The sequence below is a fragment of the Saccostrea echinata genome, unplaced genomic scaffold (genome assembly GCF_033153115.1).
Source record: "Saccostrea echinata isolate AGI-Se365-2 ecotype Australia unplaced genomic scaffold, CSIRO_AGI_Sech_v1 ptg000001l, whole genome shotgun sequence".
Lineage (NCBI taxonomy): Eukaryota > Metazoa > Mollusca > Bivalvia > Ostreida > Ostreidae > Saccostrea > Saccostrea echinata.
The window spans coordinates 38,693,785-38,714,259 of record NW_026889750.1 but is presented as its reverse complement, the minus strand read 5'-3'; the positions used below and the strand labels follow the sequence as shown (position 1 = coordinate 38,714,259).

At 33.5% G+C, this 20,475-nt stretch overlaps 1 protein-coding gene across 1 annotated transcript; it reads right to left on the bottom strand.

Moving 5' to 3' along the window:
* Positions 1-11,729: 11,729 nt before the first annotated feature.
* Positions 11,730-17,721, bottom strand: LOC133179149 (homeobox protein EMX2-like). The gene is made up of 3 exons (XM_061313909.1): positions 17,043-17,721; positions 14,099-14,265; positions 11,730-12,233 (listed from the first exon to the last, which is right to left on the bottom strand). Exons 1-3 carry the CDS (start codon positions 17,599-17,601, stop codon positions 11,994-11,996), a joined length of 966 nt encoding a protein of 321 aa, XP_061169893.1. The 5' UTR covers positions 17,602-17,721; the 3' UTR covers positions 11,730-11,993.
* Between the last annotated feature and the right edge of the window lie 2,754 nt (positions 17,722-20,475).

Genomic DNA, 20,475 nt, shown 5'->3' with positions numbered 1-20,475 from the left:
AATTTTTACGGCACTGTGCAACAATATATTCGAGAAGTGATAGTAATCAAATGTAAAATTCCAAAGGACTTTTAGAAAATATGAAAACAAAACCTTTTACCAAAATCATCATTATCAAACGTGATATTTCAATGCTTTATGCAACCATTCTTCACGCTAGATCAAGAATCAGGGTTTTTGACATCATAGACACTAATTCTTCAATAGAAATGGAACTCGGAAATTTTCATATCTTGTGTATGGTCTTCATCAAACTTTCTTTGTTCAATTTCATTTTGATTCTACACACAAGTTGTCTAAAATTGATATTAAAAAGATGCTCTAGTTTCTCATTTTCAATATTTATATAGTCTTCCTTCTCAGACCAGGCCTTTCAGCAATCTGCCACTTTATTAGCAAACCAGTTTTTGTGCTCCTGTGACGCAGAATTTGTATAAAAACTTCTACATGAAGAGAAAAATGTCTTGCCGTAACCTTAAATTCGACTTTTATAAACTAGTATATCGACGACCTTTTATCAATCAAAAAATATTGATTGTCTTTCATACGTCAAATAATTATTTCCCATAGAACTACTGAATTAGAAGACACCACAAAGTCTGACACATCTGTTTCATATTTGGAACTTTTACTAGAGAAAGCAATTAATGGTAGACTAACCAAAGTTTATGATGAACGCGATGAATTCAACTTTTCTAATGTCTAATTCTCTAATTTATGCAGAAACATACCATTATCACCAGAATATGGTATTTATGTCTCCTAGTTGATTCGATAAGGAATAGCATGTTTTGCATACATGTATGAAGATTTCGAAACCAAGACAGGCTACTGACAAATTAGTTGATTATGAAAGAGTATCAACAATCTCGTTTAAAGTCAACATTTCGCAAATTCTATAGTCGATACAATGACTTTGTTTGCAATTACAACCTGTAGTTAGATTAAATGTTGCCTGACTGTCATATTTAATACAAATTGTAAGGCCTTTATTTTCATACTGAAATGTCTACCAAACACTTCTACCCGAGCAAGACAAAAGGCTCATGGTGGTCCCTATCGTGCCAGCGCTGTGGTATGGGATCTCAGTTTCCTGGACTTGCCTGGAGATCTGTCTTTTGAAAACTTTTTAAATCCAGCGTTCATGGAGAAAACAATCCTTATCCGGCTTACTTCCTCCGACTGGACCAGACTGCAGTCGAACTTTTTACACAGGTCTATTGATTGTGCCTGTTTTTACTGCTTATTTGTGTTTGTTTTGATCTCTTTTTCTTCTCATCTGACAAGATATTTTTACAATTTTTACATTCGCTGATGGTATGTTGTCACGTATTTTTCCTGTACGTGTTGAGGTACGTTATGATTTGATTCAAGAAGGGCTAATTTATTAGTGTTATTTTCTTTCCCTTACAAATAAATGTTACTAACGTTTGTTTTCTAATACGTTGTGTAAATAGCATGAGTATTTGATAAATTACAATGTGATATCTCTATGAAGTCACCTCAGTCACTCATGTGACACTCAAATTGTCGTCTTTTTTTCTGTCCGTCGTTTTTTATATATTCTTTTGATATTTCGAAATTATCTATACAGAACTTCAAAACAAATTATTTACCAAACTTATTCAAAAGCAACCATACGTGATTGAGCATAATATTTTCATAAAGGGTCACTCTCTTTCCCAAATGGAAATTATGGTGAAAGGGGGATAAAGTGTCTGGTTCTCATTAGGTAAAATTCCTGAGATGAAATATAACGAACAGTAATCAAGCTCAGAAGTCCATTGGAACAATACAAATCGGAAGCAGAGCAAACAGGGACCTCTAAAAACATCAGAGGTTGGATTAGGTGCCATGAAGGAGTAATCATCCCCTAGCCACCAATCACACTAGCAATGTACTCATTGTCATGATCGAGCAAACGGAAAAATTCGTAAACAATTCAGTGTTTAAATAATGGCCTCACAATTAGTATGAAAAACTTCAGTCAGTATTCGACTTAATGATAGATTGTATACGCTGAGAATGTCATTATATCAACTATAGAACTAGCGAAATGTTGACTTTAAACGAGACTGTTGATAGCCTTGTTTCATCAGCTTGTTTGTCAATAGCTTGCCTCGGTTTAGAAATTGTTCGTACGTGGAGCATGTTCTTGAGTATGGAATCAACTGGGAGAAATAAACTCCATATGCAGGTGACAAGGGTTTATCGTTACATGCGTAAGGTAAGATGACGATAGAAAAGTCGAAGTCATCACGTTTATCATAAAGTTTTGGTTACTATTAACGCTTTTTCTAGTAAAAAATCCAAATATGAAACAGATATGTCAGACTCTGTGATATCTTGTGTCGCGAATAATTGTTGATTTACAGTACCTTGTTGTGTGGATTCAGAATTTTTTTTTAATTAGGAACCCTTGGATTTGGATGGGGCTAAAATTGGGAGGGAGGGGGGGGGGGGTTACCAAATGCATGTATTTGGGAAAAAATACGAAATTTACAGAACAAAAGGGCATGTCAATCATATTGATATTGAAGCATGATGTGTCGATTCAAATTTGGTTATGTCCTGATCCCTTGGGGTTGGGATTTAGCCACAATTTGGGGTCAACATTTTTCATGTGAGTAAAGAGGGAAATAATCGTTAAATATTCTTCTGAAGAACAGCAGGGCCAAGGTAACTCAGATGAGTTTGCTTTTTAATTCAAGAATTCAAACTTAATTTACATTTTTTAAAAAGACTTTTGAATAAGGATCCAACCTTCTTAGGAATGCAAGAAGGCTCGTGCGCCACATCTTGGGTGCAGGTGCAAAATTCTCATAAACTGAGATTTATTAAATCATAAATATCCCATCACCTTTTATCATTTTGCTAGGTGAAAGCAGTTTTCCTCGAATGTATCAAATGCTATTGATTTAAGTATAACGTTCCTGTCAGACATGTCTTCTTTTTTCTTTTTTTTTAAATTATCCAAAATGAACCATTTAGGTAAATACGCACATAGAAGCAATGTTGGTCAAAGTTATTTGAACTTTTTTAGGTCACCTGAGTCACTCAGGTGACCTTTTGCTATCCGTTTTTGTCCGTCGGCGTGCGTCGTCCGTCGTGCGTTAACATTTAAACATTTTCAGCTTCTTCTCCGAAACCGCTCAACCAATTTCAACCAATTTTTGCATATAACATCTATGGGTGAAGGGGGACAAAAATTGTAAATTTTATGGTCCCTGCCCCCTGGGGCCTGAGGGGTGGGGCTAAAACCACCAAAATTAATGCAATCTTAAAAATCTTATTCTTTACTCCTGGACATCAAGCAGTCAAATTGTTGGCATGATTGTAATACGCATTGAGCCCTCTACCAAAATTGTGAAATTCATAGCCCCAGGGTCAGGGGTTCTGGTGCTAGGGTGGGGCTATATAGATCATATAGTGAAGGTGCATTATTTCTTTGAAAATCTTCTCTGCTCCTGGGCATTAGATAAACTAACTGTACAAAGTTATGTTGAGCAAGACTGCCTCTTCCAAAATGTGAATTACATGGCCCCTGGGTCAGGTGTTCTGGTGTTAGGGCGGGGCTCTATTGATTATATAGTGAAAATACATTATTTCTTTGAAAAGCTTTTTCTCTGCTCCTGGGTATTAGATAAACTAATTAAGTACATAGTTATGTTGAAAAAAACTGCCTCTTCCAAAATTGTGAATTTCATGGCCCCTGGGTCAGGGGTTCTGGTGTTAGGGCGGGGCTCTATTGATAATATAGTGAAAATGCATTGATTCTTTGAAAATCTTCTTCTCTGATCCTGGGTATTGAATAAACTAAGTACACATAGTTATGATGAGCATGGCTGCCTCTTCCAAAATTGTGAATTTCATGGCCCCTGGGTCAGGTGTTCTGGTGTTAGGGCGAGGCTCTATTGATTATATAGTGAAAATGCATTAAATCTTTGAAAATCTTCTCTGATCCTGGGTATTAAATAAACTAACTAAGTACGTATACATAGTTATGTTGAGCAAGACTGCCTCTTCCAAAATTGTGAATTTCATGGCCCCTGGGTCAGGGGTTCTGGTGTTAGGGCGGGGCTCTATTGATTATATAGTGAAAATGCATCAATTCTTTGAAAATCTTCTTCTCTGCTCCTGGGTATTAAATAAACTAACTAAGTACATAGTTATGATGAGAATGGCTGCCTCTCCCAAAATTGTGAATTCATGGCCCCAGGGTCAGGTGTTCTGGTGTTAGGGCGGGGCTCTGTTGATTATACAGTGAAAATGCATTAAATCTTTGAAAATCTTCTATGCTCCTGGGTATAATTTAAACAATGGAAGTGCATGGTTATGATAAGCAAGAATACCTCTTCCAAAGTTGTGAAATCATTTCCCCAAGGTCAGGGGTTCTGGTGAAAGGGGGGGGGACTCTATTGATTATATAGTGAAAATTCATAATTTCTTTCAAAATATTTTTTCTACTCCTGGTTATAAAGCAAAGAAGCAAGTGTATAGTTATGATGAGCATGGATGCTTTTACAAAATTTTTAAAACTTTTTGTCCCAGGGGTTCTGTTGTGTCTGTGAGGGGGGGGGGGGGCTCTATTGATAATATAGTGAAAATGGGTGAATTCTTTGAAAATCTTCAACTACCTGTAATTGCATAGTTATGATGATGAGGGTACCTCTTCCAAATTTGTAAATTTCATGACCCTGGGTCATGGGTTCTGGTGTTAGGGTAGGGCTGTGTTAAATAGTGAAATTGCATTATTTCTTTGAAGATCATCTCTGCTCCTGGGCATACTGGAGGCTAACAGGGTAAAAAGTTTTAATAAGCAAGGGTATTTTTACCAGAATTTTGAACATCTGGACCATTTTGTCAAGTGTTCTGGTCCTGGCCAGGGGCTCTATTAATTTGTATTCTACTGAATGAAGTTATTCCCCTTTGCCATTCACCTTTGATAATTAATCACTGTAGATAATGTATTTGAAAGGTTAATAGAATAAGAGAATTATGCAAGAACATTTATTGTATAATACAAAAAGTACTTTCTTAGTCTAAATGATCAGGTAGACTTGGAAATAATATATACATGAATAAAAATTAAACAAAAATAACTTATCTTTTTAAATGTTCTTCAAAGGCCAAATGAGGTCAATGTGAGAGGTTATAGACATTTTGTTAAAAGTCTGCATGGTAATAGTGATAAAGGGAGGACAGATAGATATATACTAGAACAATTATTTTGTTGATCTTAATCGTACTATTTTTCTTGCTTTTTGCAACAAAGCTTCATTTATCAGTTTATGGATCCTCTAAATTGTTGTACTCAGGTGACCGTTAAGGCCCTTGGGCCTCTTGTTTTTCTTTCGCAGCAAATATTACCATATTTTGACTTACTTTATCTTTTATACAGTCAATTGAAGCAACTCTCCGATTGGTTTTAATTAATTAATATCTAGTGATATTACGTCTCACTTGCAGATAAAGACTCTACATGTTACCCACAAAAGACACTCTGTAATAAAGAGGGTTGCAAATTACAGATACATTAGAAATACATGTACATACGTTGATAATTGTTTGGAAACATTAAATTTCCTAAGATAACATTTTGATAAGGCTAGACAAATTTTCTGAAGTTTTCTTCTATTATTCCGAATTCGACAACCTTGTAAAATGACGAATGTCGCATGTGTTGTTTGCTGTTAATTCACACCTCAAACTTGGATTTAAAAATAATGTAATGTAGACATTAGATATTGAATGTAAAAATATAAACATAAGCCTCCGTAACATTGTTGATATTTACCACTTAGCAGCTCTAATCGTCTCAGTGCAGGGACGTTTACATGCGCGGCCCTGAACATTTCACACGATTCCACTTTGTTGGAAAAAAAAAGATTTGTTAAGTCTAAGGTGAAAGTTTCTTGAAGGCTTAAATTTCAGTTTGTCTCTTTGTTCTGAGTAATTGCCATCTTATGTCAAATTAAGTATATTCCTGTAATATTTCGGAGAATAATGAAACCATTAATTAAGGTCGTGAGCAGTCATGACACAATGTAGAGTTAAAAAATGAGCTTTTCTTTCCATTTGTAAAACAAAGTGCAAACGGTCACTATTTTGTTTTATCAATATAAATTCTTTTAAAATGCTTCCTTATCTTGAACGGAAATAGGTGTTTTATAACAGTTTAGAACACTGGCATATAATAATTGTGTGTTTTAAGTGCGTTGTTTAGTATGTTAACAACTAGAAATATAATGCCGTGGTCAGTGCATGATGAAAAAAAATATTTAATTTCATCAAGTTTATATATACATCTGTGAAAAATCATAATGATTAAGATTTCTGTATCACGCTGTAAACTTTGACAAGCTTTTCTTTTTTATACCCCCGTATCGAAGATTCGGGGGTATATAGTTTTGGCCCTGTCCGTCCGTCTGTCTGTTTGTCCGCAAAAACTTCAACCTTACCCATAACTTTTGATTGGTTGGAGCTATGGCTTTCATATTTCACATGTGTATCCTTTCTTTGGATACCACCATATTTGACCTTTTGACCTTGACCTTGGAGTTTGACCGTTTTGCAAAATTTTACCAAACTTTAACCTTGGCCATAACTTTTGAACAATTGATGCTAGGGCTTTCATACTTCACATATGTAATCCTTGTGACAAGACCTTCCTTTAGATACCAACAATTTTAACCTTGACCTAGGAGTTTGACCTACTTTTGAAAAACTTTAACCTTGGCCATAACTTTTGAACGGTTGGTGCTAGGGTTTTCATACTTCACCTGTGTAATCCTTGTGACAAGTTTTTCCTTTGAATATCACGAACTTTGACTCTTTGACCTTGACCTTGGAGTTTGACCTACTTTTGAAAAACTTTAACCTTGGCCATAACATTTGAACGGTTGGTGCTAGGAACTTCATACCTCAGATATGTAATCCTTGTGACAAGACCTTTCTTTGGATACAGCAACTTTGACCCTTTGACCTTGGCCTTTCCTTGGGCACCATTAATTTTGACCATTTGACCTTGACCTTGATGTTTGACATACTTTTGGAAAAAAAACTTTAACCTTTTCCATATCTATTCAATGGTTGCTGCTAGGGCTTTCATACCCGGTATTTCACAGGTTTATTCCTCGAGACAAGATCTTACTTTGGGTATATGTACCCACATATTTCATTTGCAATTGAGAAAGTTTAACCTTTGCTATAAGTTGCCATACTGGGGCATCAGTGTTTCACAAACACATCTTGTTTCTTTCTGAAAAAGTTGTCCAAATTTCGGCAAATCACACACTATTCTCCCAACCATTGTTTTCGTCCAGTTTTCCGAGCATATATGTATATGTTCGTCATTACAGACGAGAAAACCTCAGTTGTTTGTGCAAATTGGAGTGTGTTTCTTCTAGTTCTCAAAATATTTTACAGAAAGCTGAGTTAATATGTACACATTTGTTTTTGAATTCTTAGCTGTGGGAAGACATTATTATATAAATCAAAGATGGGATAAAGATAGAGAATTTAACAGACAAATACCCGCGTGGCGCAGTGGTTAGAGCGTTCGCTCTAGAATCGCGGAGTAAGGAGTCGATCCTTACGTCGCTGGTTCGAATCCCACTGTGGGACGTGGAGACCGGTCCTTCGGATGAGACCGTATAAACCAACGTCCCGTGTCACAGTAGGTGCTGGCACGAAAAAGATCCCTCACTGCTCAATGGCCCTAAGTGCGGAGTATAGGTCAAAATGTGTAGCTCTCCACCGGCAAGTGGTGGCGTCTCCATATGAGTGAAAAATTATCGAGAGGGACGTTAAACAATAAACAAACAAACAAACAGACAAATACATTTTATGGTCCCAGCTGATAAAAGTTGAATAGTTCAGAATCAAAATTTATCTTTTATCACAATTTTTGTTCAAAATTAAAGAATATTTGATGCCTATGACAGTAGGTTTAGTTTTAGTGATATAGTCTGCAACTTGTGTATGTCCAAAGAAGAAAACACATCGCATAAATGTGTCTCTCACTAATTAACAATTTTCAATTGCCAAATGACTATAGTCATGTACTCATTAGCAATGGAGAAGTGATGGTTGATGAACAACAGATTTGTTCTTTCTTTACGTTTTTTTTTTATCCTTAGATAAAAAATATTGATGTTTTTAATCTTAATCAACAAGCTCGATGACATCTCAAACTACATGTCAACATTAATGAGAATTAAATTCAGAGTGTCTTTTATGAACATACATAAACCATACATTTAATTGCAGAAATACACAGAATTACACTTTAAACCCTACATTTATTTATTTTCCAAATGGGAAAGAATAGGATCCACGCTAAATGTTTGGTCCTTATGATCCAATTATGTGTATCAGTAAAAACCTTTAATGATTTAAATGACTAAATATGTGAAGTTAAGATAGTCATCCAGTAATTTAGCTTATTTAGGAGAGGAACAAGGGAAATGACACGGGCATTTGACATTTTTAAGAGCCATTCTCTAGTGACTTCAACTTTTATATATAGGATGTATAGTCTCAGAATTTCTCCAAACTCTCTATGATGAAAGTCTTTGATACTGTAAACTCAAATCAGGCAAAACTGGCTTGCTGTATGTTATGGTTTCTATGGCAGCATGCCTTAAAGTTTCAAAAATGGCATTTTTGAACACGTTCAGACTCCCAGAGTTAACACTTGCAGAAATGCAAACAATTTACAATGACTGTTTCCAATAGTTGAAGGCCTGATGTCTTCAATGGATGATAAAAATATCTTGGAAATCAACTATTACATACGTTACTATGGAATCAAAGTATTCAAAAACAACTTTATTCGTCCATTTTTATAGTCATACTCTCAAAAATTAAAGCAATGATAGGTTGAAATGCAACCAAATAATAAAGATCCTTGTAACGTACAACTATTTACCAGTTTTGAGTTTCCATGTTTTTTCTCAAGAAAGCAGCATACACCAAAACTTACCAACCACTTTTTTACGAGACCGAAGGCTCAAGAGAACTTTCTGATCAAAATTTGACTGTCGTCGTCGTTGTCGAAAACTTCATAAAATTTCATCTTCTCCAGAACCACCTTGCCAGTTTCAATCAAAATTGGCACAGAGTATTCTTGGGTAAAGGGGTTCAAAGGGGTCACATTTATATAGAAGCACCCTCAGGTAGTGTAGTTCAAGTTTATTCAAGTCATGACCCCCAGGGATAGGGAGGGACCACACTGGGGGATCAAAGTTTACAAGGGAATACATACTAGGAAAAATCTTTAACAATCTTCTTCAAAGGAACAGCAAGCCACGATTGGTCACATTTATATGGAAGCATCCTCAGGTAGTGTAGATTCAAAGGATGACTGCACTTAAGGACATGCGAAATTTGCGACAAAATAAACTTTCAAAACAAGCATTTTTCTTTTCATTGCAAGAATGGTCAAAATCCAATCTACAACTTTATGTAATTACGTTTAATAAAAGTGTGTATTTACGAAGTTTGAATCTGTTTTCAAAGGCAGGGGTCATCCCAATTTCTTGAATCTCCGTTCGATAATGAAGACGCCCACTTTTTTACTGACTTTATACATAGTCAGCGCATGTTTGTCTATTGTTCTACGTTTAACAGTAGTTGTATATTTGCATAAATAACAATGTGCCAAAAGGAGATCAATAGACAAATATGCGCTCATGGTTAAAAAGAGAAAAAACTGCTTCTTCTTACATTCGTTCTCTGTGTTGTAACCAAGGATTGTGACTTGTTGAATATTATAATTCACCACGTGATTTCTTACCTCAGGTAACTTTGTGAATACTAGATTCCGTCACGTGACTTGTAAGGTAGCATGTTATGTGCTAACTAGGACATTGTGTTCGAACACGTTAAGTCATCTGGCATTGATATAAAATCTGCTTTAATCACATTAACGTGTTCATATTGTTAATTTCGTTTTGAAACCTTTGTCAGAAGTGTATTTGTGCCACACAGAATAGAGAGGGAGATTGGAAAGAGTGGTCACGTTCTTTTTTCCAAACATGTCATTGTTATTTATCAAGTCTAATTTTAGACCCATTCTTACAATGTTAGCCCCACCTCTCTTGCATATCTAATGTTCAATCAAGGGCAGGTAAGTGTAAATTCACTATATTTGAAAAGCAGTAAGGACAAAAAACATTGAATCATTTTATTGTATCACAGTCTAAAATCATTTTAAGATTTAAATTTGGTTCCAAATTGACAGGATTCTTTCATAAACATACAAAAGTGAAATAAGATTTAGATATAAAAGCAACAGAAGCAATCGAAAAGGACCCAAAAACAGGCGTTAAGTGCAGTCATCCTTTGTTCAAATCATGACCTCTGAGGGTAGGGTGGGCCACAATGGGCAATCAAATTTTACATAGGAATATACAGGAAATATTTTAAAAAATTTTCTCAAGAACAACAACGCCATAATTAGTCATATTAATACAGACACATCCTCAGGTAGTGTAGATTCAAATTTATTCAGATCATATCCCCTGGGGGTAGGGTGGGGCCACAACAAGGAATCAAAGATATATATGGAGATATATAGGAATTGGCAGGGTAGATTTCAAATTTGTTCAAATAATGACCCCCGGGGGGTAGATTGGGACCACAATGGGTGATCAAAGTTTTACATGTATGGCAATGTATAGGAAAAACCAATGAAAATCTTTCCTCAAGGACAACAAAGCCAAGATTAGTCATGTTCAAATCATGATGCATCAGGAGTAGAGAGGGGCCATAACAGGGAATCAAAGTTATTCAAAGAAATATATATGAAAATTCATTAGAAATCTTCTTCTCGAAAACAGCAAAAGCTTGATTAATCATATTAATGCAAAGGCATCCTCATTTAGTGTAAATTCAAGTTTGTTCAAATTATTTTCCCCGGGTAATAATAGAAGATCAATAGTATAGAAATAAATCTTTAAAATTTTCTAAAGCCATGATTAGTCAAAGAAATATATTGAAGCATCCTCAGTTTAAGTTGATTCTAATGCATAAGACATTTTGGCTACATAATGTTGCCAACATTTTTTTTTAAAAAGAAATCGACATTCTTTTTGCTCAATGAATTGTCCATTCTTAAATTTAAAAAATGGAAAATCCGACAATTGTGTTTTTTAATGTGAGGTCTTTTTTGTAAGTATATATATGTATGTATTTAAAGTATTTTGCCTATTTTTAGAATTATGAATGAAAGACCTTTGTTAGAAACGAAAAATGATTGAAAGTGAAACAAGGCTTACCAGTAAGCCAGTTGCATAAGATACTGAGCTGACATATATGGTAATAAAATATTAAGATTTATGCACAACTGACTTAAATCATCGTTTGTTTTACCGACGAACATAGCAGGCTAGATATTTAATTTGCCTCTCTCCTCAGACGTGTCATCTAAAGAAGAACAAATTTAGAAACTAGTGATTTTTGTTTTGGCGCTAAGTATAATTAGGACTAATTAGAATTTACGACACAATGTGACTTTGCCATATGGTATTTGTCTTCAATTTTGTCACTGTGTAAAATATGTGCTTGCCGTACCTATGCTTACACAATAGTACTTTTAATAATTTGAAACTCTGTTCTAGTCCAGATCATCCTTTTTTTTTTTATTTTTTTATTTTTTTAAAAAGAGGTTTCAGAACAAAAAACACAAGAAATACATGTATGAATTCAACTTTTATTGTCCACATATTCTTTGAATAAATAATTATGAGCAATTGTACAATTTTATGTGGGATTTTCAGACATCTGTATTACATGTATAGTACGACTCCACGGATCACAACACGGTGTGGCACAATGGAAACAGAGCAGACACAAAATAACAATAGGAATTCATTCTACAATAATATATAGTCTTAAAGAACCGATTCGTGGCCTATGGTTGTCGGCATTTTAAAATAACAACCCGTTTTCACATTTCTATAATATCGCACTTAGAGAAATTTGAACACCTACTGTAACAGTAAGTGCGCAGACGCGGGAACTGGCGGGTGGTGAATTTCGTTGCCACGAAGATGACTCATACCGTCATCGCCAATATCATCAATGTCACTAATGTCACTGTCATCTTTATTGTCATCGTCGCTGTCCATGTCTCTTGAAGAAGTTTTGCCAGGACTGTTTGGTTCTTCTCCATCTTCCGTTTTTATCCGCTTATGTTTCGTACGTCTGTTTTGAAACCATACTTTCACCTAAAATGTTCAATTAAATCTTTAATTTCTGTGGTATAAGTATTCAACTCCCCCCTCTTTTGAAAAGAAAATAATAAGAAGCTTTTGATTACTGTATTCTTATGATTTTCTTATCAAATATTGAAACATTGGAAGAGAGATTTAGCGGAAACTGCTAAACTTCAATGACCAGTAGAGATCACAGCATTTTGAATACACAAGGGTAACGCACAATCATTATCACTCCTTATTCTTAATCTGTCCTTCAGCTAAAGGGGAATCAAAATGATTCCCACAGGACAACTCCTGTCAGTAAAGCGCAGAATTCAGACAACTTATTTCTCGTGTTGGTCTTTAATTAGGTGTGATATTTGCTGTGAAAGGGTTATCAAAGCCCCGTCGTCCGTAGGGAAGGATAAGGCAACACCCCCTAGACAACCTCTGTAACCATCGTTAGCGTAGCGTCGGAATACCTTATCAGAAAATGTCTATATCAACTAAGCGTGCACAACTCTAATTATCCTCTTATTTGCAGCTTCAGCCTTTTCGTTTTCAGTTATTTTTGTAATGAAAAGATACTCTCAAATAAATGGCGGGAATTCTTGTTAATTAGATTTTGATTGCAAAAGTAATCCTTTTGATAGCAGGAACAAAGTGGGGTTCTTTATCTTGCGGTGGCTGGCCACAAGTGCGCAGTCGACGGTAATTTAATCTCCCGTTCGGCCCATCAAATAGATAATCAATCGTAATAGTTTCATTCAGAACATGGGGGATTAGCTGTGGAATCGTCCCATTAAAACTATCGGCATATATTGTAATATTGTACAAAAACCGACAACGGCTTAGAATTCAATTCATTCGAAACTAAATTAAATATGGCGATTGCAGTAATTTAGTCTATTAAATACTTCTGATAGGTTTTTTACTCGGTGGCAATTTATCTCTTTCTATTTATTAGATGGAGGATGATCTTTCAGCAGGGAATGGCTAAATAACAGATAGAAAGCATTAATGCAAAGAGCAATGTAGCAATTTCTATATATATTTCCGAGTTAATTTCCCTTAAAACGTGGGGTCGAGCTATTAACGCTAAACCCAGACAGACGACACTGTGATGCAACCATTGATAGAAGACCAAAGGGGAAAAATATATAATTCTTCGACTGTTAATTGAAGTACAAAGTATATTGTATTAAAGGCAATAAAATTCAGATTAACTTTAAAGCATTATCAGTCGCGCGAATATTTTAAAGTAATTACGCCTGTTTTTGTTCATTCTATAGTCGGATATCAGGGACGTTATTTCATGAAACCAGAGTTTAGAGAGAGGGTAACGAGATCTCCATTTAGCAATATTGTCACCCATTGCCAACTTTCCTCGCCATAATTTAATCAAGGCTTTTATTTGTCGTGGAAATGAATTTCATCTCTTCTCATCTTTCTGTCAATATCATGAATTTTGTACCAGTGCACGTCTAGATCACAATATATATCGGGGTTCTAGTTTCCAAAGCAATATTAGTTAAAAAAAAATTGCAATGTAAATGTGATTGTCCCGAAGTTTTCCATTTTATTTTCATCAAAGGTTTGAGAAGTATACTAGTATGTGCTACTTTGCGAGACAGATCTCATGTTTATGTCAAAATATTAAATATGAAAACATATCACAAAACTATTTATTTATCAAATATGCATGTAAATATACATGTTTTTGATCATGAATTATAGCATATGCATTCCTATTCCGTAAATAATTTTTTGTGGCTGTATATAAGTTATTGCATTGCATTGTTGTACGTCAGAAATGAATTATGCATGTATAGATTGTTTATTTGTGCATATTCTGTGTAGTTTGTAGTTTTTTTTCTATACATAATATACAGTACCTGTGTCTCTGTCAGTTGCAGTTCTGCAGCCAAATCTTTTCTTTCTTGTCCGACGACATAATGACTTTTTTCGAACGCCTTCTCGAGTTGAAGAAGCTGTGAAGGGGAAAATGCGGTACGTATTCGCTTGGGTTTTCTGTAAGGCTGGAAAAGAAAACCTGGAGCCGCTGCAATGAAAAACAAACCCAGTATAATATACATGTATCATTATAGAATAGCATTCTGAAAGTTTTAATTACATTTAAAATCTACGGTCTATTTTGCGCTGGCATGCGTGGTATAAATCGGTGAAATATGCATGAAGGTCATTTTGATCATGTACTTTCTTTGACATCTACAAATTTTGCATAATCCCCCTTATAACATTCAATGAAAATTAACCTTGGTGCAATTTGAAACAAATTATAAATTTGCATATCAGCTTTTTCATTCATGGAAACATACTTTATCAAAGGTCTCATAAAAGACAGAAAGGTCTTGGATAATTATTACTCCTATAAAACAGCTGTATTTTACCAGGGAGATTTAATATTAAACGAAAACAAGTCATGGGAAATTATTTAGCCTCGCTGTCATTCTCAGGAGGATGACCTTCTCTTCAGAGGTCAAAGTGCAAGGCAACACTCGTCTTTATGATGAAAAATCCACTACTGCGATTAAAATTAATTTACGTTAAATGATAATTATCATAATAATGGTACAAACATGTAAATATCGCAATTAATTGTGTCTTTATAAATTAGTCTCCGTGAGTCAGTGTGTTTTAAGTTATCCTGGGACAACGTCGTATCAAGGAGGCAGTTTTGCAGTATTTTTTAAACACAAAAGCTGTTATATTTTATAGTTGTCATAGAATTATTAATGAGCTTTCGTGTTTATGAATGGTCCTACGACACATTTCGGCAACTAATGCGCGCAAAAACAGAAAATAGATTGGTTTTTAGTGTCAAGCTGGAAAATTAAGAGCTGCACGGCGTTTTCATCTCGTTTCATTTTAATTCTATTCAAGACGTAAATAACAAGTCTTGTTTTCTGCTCTCATACACTTCTATGATACATATTAATTAAGTAATATTTTTGTCTTTTTTCTAATTACCATACATCGTATTTCATCCCATTTTGTTGTCCATATAAACAAAAAACGATGTATATCTGTACAAATGAAATTTACATGAAACAGCAATAATTGAAATAAAGTGGTATCAAACAGATAAATTATAGGTTAAGAATGATTTTCCATAGACAGAAAACATCAAAGCTTTGGAAATTTATCATTACAACGAATTTTTCAAGAAGTACTTTTCACTCAATGTGATACAGGCACTAAAATCAGCAGTTTTATACTCTGTATTTTTGAATATTTTTAAATCCTTTGAAGAAAAATATCTTACGTGAAATAAAAGCACTGTAGATAAAATCTTTTGTCATCACTTTCAATTCGAGCCAATAGTTCTAAATCTCTGCTTTTGATAAATAATCTTAAAAAAATTATAAACTTGATAATAATTGTAACTGGTGCTTAATATTTTTTTTCTTCAAAGTTATTTCCATAAACATTATTATTTAAAAAATATATCCTTTGATATGATATGATATAATTATATCTTATGACCTGTATTTTAGTGCATTTCTATCGATGTGGACATTATTTTTTTTTTCAATTATATTCATTTTTGATATTTAGAAAATATTATTAAATGAAAATAGAAAAAGGATGCTTCATTGCTATTTTTTTTAATTTGTTAACATAATTAATTCCATTGAATTATATCAAAGTATGACTCTTTTTTAAACAAAGGTTCATCATAAATTTCTATGCACATATATATTTATAATTTTTTTAAATCCCAAAATGCCATTGTTAAAAAAATAATAAAAAAATATCTTTGTTAATGACTAAAAACCTTTATGAGAGATCTGGGGTAGCAATAAAAATTATTTTCTAGTAAATATGAATAATAAATCAAAAAAGATAAAGCTTCATCTTCTTGTGAAATTAAAAAAAATGAAGATTGTTCTTTTCATGAATTTAAACATAGGTAAATGTACATATATTGTGTCTTTGTTATGAAAACATAAAAACACTGCAACTTTCTTACTTCTAAATCTTTTCCTTTTTCATAATATAATCTTTCCGTTATGTAGAATATCGAGAGAATAATAATCCCTCGTTTCTTTAAAGTCACACTCGTGCACGAGAATTAAATGTCATTTTCTCATGAAGAAAGGGCATTTAAAAGAAAGTCTGTTTATTCTTTATTCTCATATTATAATCCCCAACTGATGTGGGAGAAGTAGAAAATTAAGCGATTGGCAAACGATAAACATCCAATTATAAAACGCGATTGTTAATTCAATAAAGAAAGAAAGAAATTTATAAACTTTTTTCCTTTATATTTAGGAAATCGATAAACAGCTGACTATACATTTAAAGCAAGGGAAGTTTAAATAAACCAAGTGATATGTTTTATACAAGATATTCTGGGTGGTTGGGTGATATATAAACCTATAAGATAATAAATTTAGAGGAATATTTGCCCAACTAACGATTAATATGAGGAGGTCATAAAAGGAGTCAATTAGAATTTTAGAAAATCATATCCTTATTCAATTTAATTGTGAAACGTATTTTAAAATCAAGTAAAACAGACTTTCATTTAGAAAATTATGATAACATGTAATATGGTACATGATATTTTCTACTTATATACGTACACAAAGCGTGCTAGTTTAAATATAATTGATCTTAAAGATATGATTTATTCATATTCAATTTATCTATCATTTGTTGACTCGACCAAATTACCTTAAAAAATAAATGAAAATAAGAAGAAAAGCATTTAAACTCAAAATAATTTATCTTTTTTTAAATTAAAAATAAAAGAAGACATTGAAATTTTAGTCATCTATTGACAATTAGCTGGTACCTGTTAAATATGTTTACCTGGGTATCTGGGATAGTAATATCCAGAGTAACGCTCTGATATCCAGGGGTGCAGATGTCTGATATCTCTAGAGGTGGAGGGGTTCAGCATCAGGGGATGAAGAGGGGTAGAGGCTGGTAACTGACCAGGATACATAGAATGTAAATTAAAAGGTGACATGGGGTGACGACACATTCGGGGGGAAAAATATGTTCCCGTGGCCCCCGCAGTTTGAGATAAAACGTCATGTAAATGTTTTAATGATTCTGAAGCACTGTGTGGGTTTGATGCAAGGAACAAATCCCTGTCCCTCCGTGCTGTGGCCAAATCTGGAAAATGTCTCATTGAATCATGTACAACAGGTTCCCTACGCGTTCGTTCCAGATTTTCTGGTCGATCCTGTATCCGCGGCCTTGGACTGTCACTTTTATTGGTCTCTGAATTTAAATGCACATACTCTTCATAATTTCTACCACTCGAAGAACTCTCTGTTTTATCAGAGTCTTTTCCTATTAAAGAATCAATAGTAAAACCAGATGATTTTCTCAAACTGTGTTCCACCATTTTTGTTATCACCATCGGTCCCTTAGAAAAATGTCTAGTCTCCTCATCAACTTGTATTTATCCAGATTTATCTTAATGTATGCGACAAAACATTGGAAAAGTTCGAGCTGAAATCTATTTAGACACTTATCCGATTTCCTTCAGTGACAAAGTGCAGTCACACTATTATCTCTATCAAATGGTAGGCTGTCCTTGCGAAACATAGCCCCGCCTTCCTCCTGTGTAATCAAATGAAAATTGTGAGGAGGGCGTTACTAAATCCCAAATTATTCTTTTTAGTACATGCAACATCGCTGCTGCATTTTTGAAGATTTAAAAAAAAAAGATTTACAGCCCACGAATGAATTTATTCTGTATTCTGTGTCACTGTATAAACCTTGAATATATATATATATATATATATATATATATATATATATATATATATATATATATATATATATATATATATATATATATATATATATATATATATATATATATATATATATAATATTTTTATATTTAATCAAGAAATCATTTAGAATGTGACATCTAAAAAAAAGTTTGTATCGTCAAGGATGAATCTAGGAATTTTCCATAAGGGAGAGTCCGTACCCACTTCGGCCAAATAAAAAAAAATCCGACTCAGAAATATTTGAAAAGCAAAAAGAAAAAAAGGATCCCCTGAACCCAACTCATCGCCCGCTGGATCCGCTACTGATTCAATATTTTTACAAAAATAATTGGAACAATATCAAAAACTTAAAATTAAATTATTTTCCTTGTGCTTATTATTGTAAGAAAAATTATATCAGTGTCCGATTTGAATCACACATTCATTCCCAACTGACCTATGTCTCTTTTTCTTTTGTGAAACACCAATTTAATCAGTTTTATCATTTTTAATGTTTGTTTCGAAATGATAAAATTGATCATTTCCATTTCAATAATGATTTTTCAATTTCTGTTAATTTTTTTTAAGAAATGAAAAAGAAGAAAAAGGAAAAAATGAAAACGATTTGATAAGGATAACGTTTATCTACTGTGCACATTTGATTTTTTTTTCTTTTAAGTTCAATACAAATATGTGATCTACAAAAAAATAGTATATTTACTTTGAATGGGGGAAAGGGGGTAAATAATGAAATTCAGATGGCACAAGTGTGTAAATTGGTTCAATTGTTTATATTTTATCAGAGACTAGAATAAAGCGGAAAATTATCTAGCAAAATACTTTTTGCGTTGTAGTCAACAACTCTATCTCTCTCTGGAAATAAAATATAATACAGCGACATGTTATTTTGTGTAAATTAATTTAGTATTATCTAGCTATTAACGAATAGAAAAAAAATGACCACGCTTCAAAGAAACAGCTACCCATAAAAATTGTGAAAATGGATTCAATTTCCCTTTTTAATATTTTCGCCGCTGGTGCTGGATTTAAATGTTTAGTCATTTAATCAGGTTATACTCTTACAATACAAAATTTCCACAAGTACAAAACCATAACTAACACGATAATAGACCGAAGTACAAAATATATTTTGTTTTTATTAATAATTTTTCCACGTTATATCATCTGAATAAAACATTGTGTCCTTAAAATCTCCATTGTTTTAACCTGTCGGCCTCCCGAAGATGAAACAATTCATGCTTGTATCAATGTTCCTTACTTTGGTTGTTTACGATGAAAATAAATCTAAAATACTTGGGAGTAATATTAATGGACTCAGAATGTCATACGGCGTCCATCCTGTGAAAAATATGCTGCTTTCATTTCTATTTACAAACCATGCATTTTTAATCCACCGCATGAGATGAAATTTCAGAGATTTCACTCCGTTATATTTCCAGTCGATACTTTTGTTGCTGAGATTAATTTCAGAGATACAGGAAATGCTATGCAGAACTCAGAGAATAAAGAAATATACATAAGATAACTTAAGGACACATACCCTAAATCCTACGTTTGAATGAGTAGATTTCCGCTCACCTCGACAGATATGGGACACATGACACATTCAGCTCTCAAAGTCTAAGTTGCCAATAATGCCTGGCAATTGACCTTTAATTGTTTTTATTATATACAACTATCTTGAATATTTGTAAATTATCAAATAAACTAGCAAACTGGGGATTACGTTAAATTTATGCTTTGGTGCAGTGAGTGAGGGTTTTTTTTAGAGCAGGTCAGTGTACTTTGAAATACTTTGAAACTCTACCTACATCACGAGGAGGAAGTCTGCACACCAATGCCATAAATGCTCAGGAATTAACTCCATATCTCAGCTCCAACTGGACCAAAGCTCAATATCTGATAAATCAGAATCTGGGTAAAGTTTATCATAATGCTGCACATGTCTATATTTTTGTGATTAGGTGTTTTTGAAGCAAGTTCATACCAAAATGTCCTTTGTAAAATCTTTAAAAAACCTGGATATAGTATGCAAAATGTTACAAGTGACTAATTCATCCAAAAGATGAATATTGAAATACAAAAGCTGTTAACTGTTATTTACATGTAGTACTCTACGATTTAGTTAACGTTCATTGTTTGTGTGTGACAAAGAAGCATTTTATTGAGAAGAAACTGTATATTCTATTCCAGGGCATTTGGCAAGGGAATAGAAAACAGCCGACTTTGATATAAATCATATTTAATCATTTTTTAATTTTTTTAATGGGATTTTTTTTTTTCAATGACATGTATATATATATTACATGATCTTTATATATTTTACCTCTTTTTCTCGTCGGCTGTCCTACGCCGCAAAACGTCAAAAAGATTACGCCGCTAAAGAAATAAAGAAAAAGTAACATCTATTGTTCAATTATTTCATAATTTATTTGGAATTCTTCCATGTTTACAAATTTGTACATAGGATATCACAAGGCGTCGGAATACAA

Coding starts and splice junctions, on each gene's coding strand:
- LOC133179149 (XM_061313909.1), bottom strand. CDS start 17,601: ATGGTGATAACAAAAATGGTGGAACACAGTTTGAGAAAATCATCTGGT. Junction 14,266..17,042: donor TTACTATCCCAGATACCCAG/GTAAACATATTT, acceptor TTTTCATTGCAG/CGGCTCCAGGTTTTCTTTTC. Junction 12,234..14,098: donor TGCAACTGACAGAGACACAG/GTACTGTATATT, acceptor TGAACATTTTAG/GTGAAAGTATGGTTTCAAAA.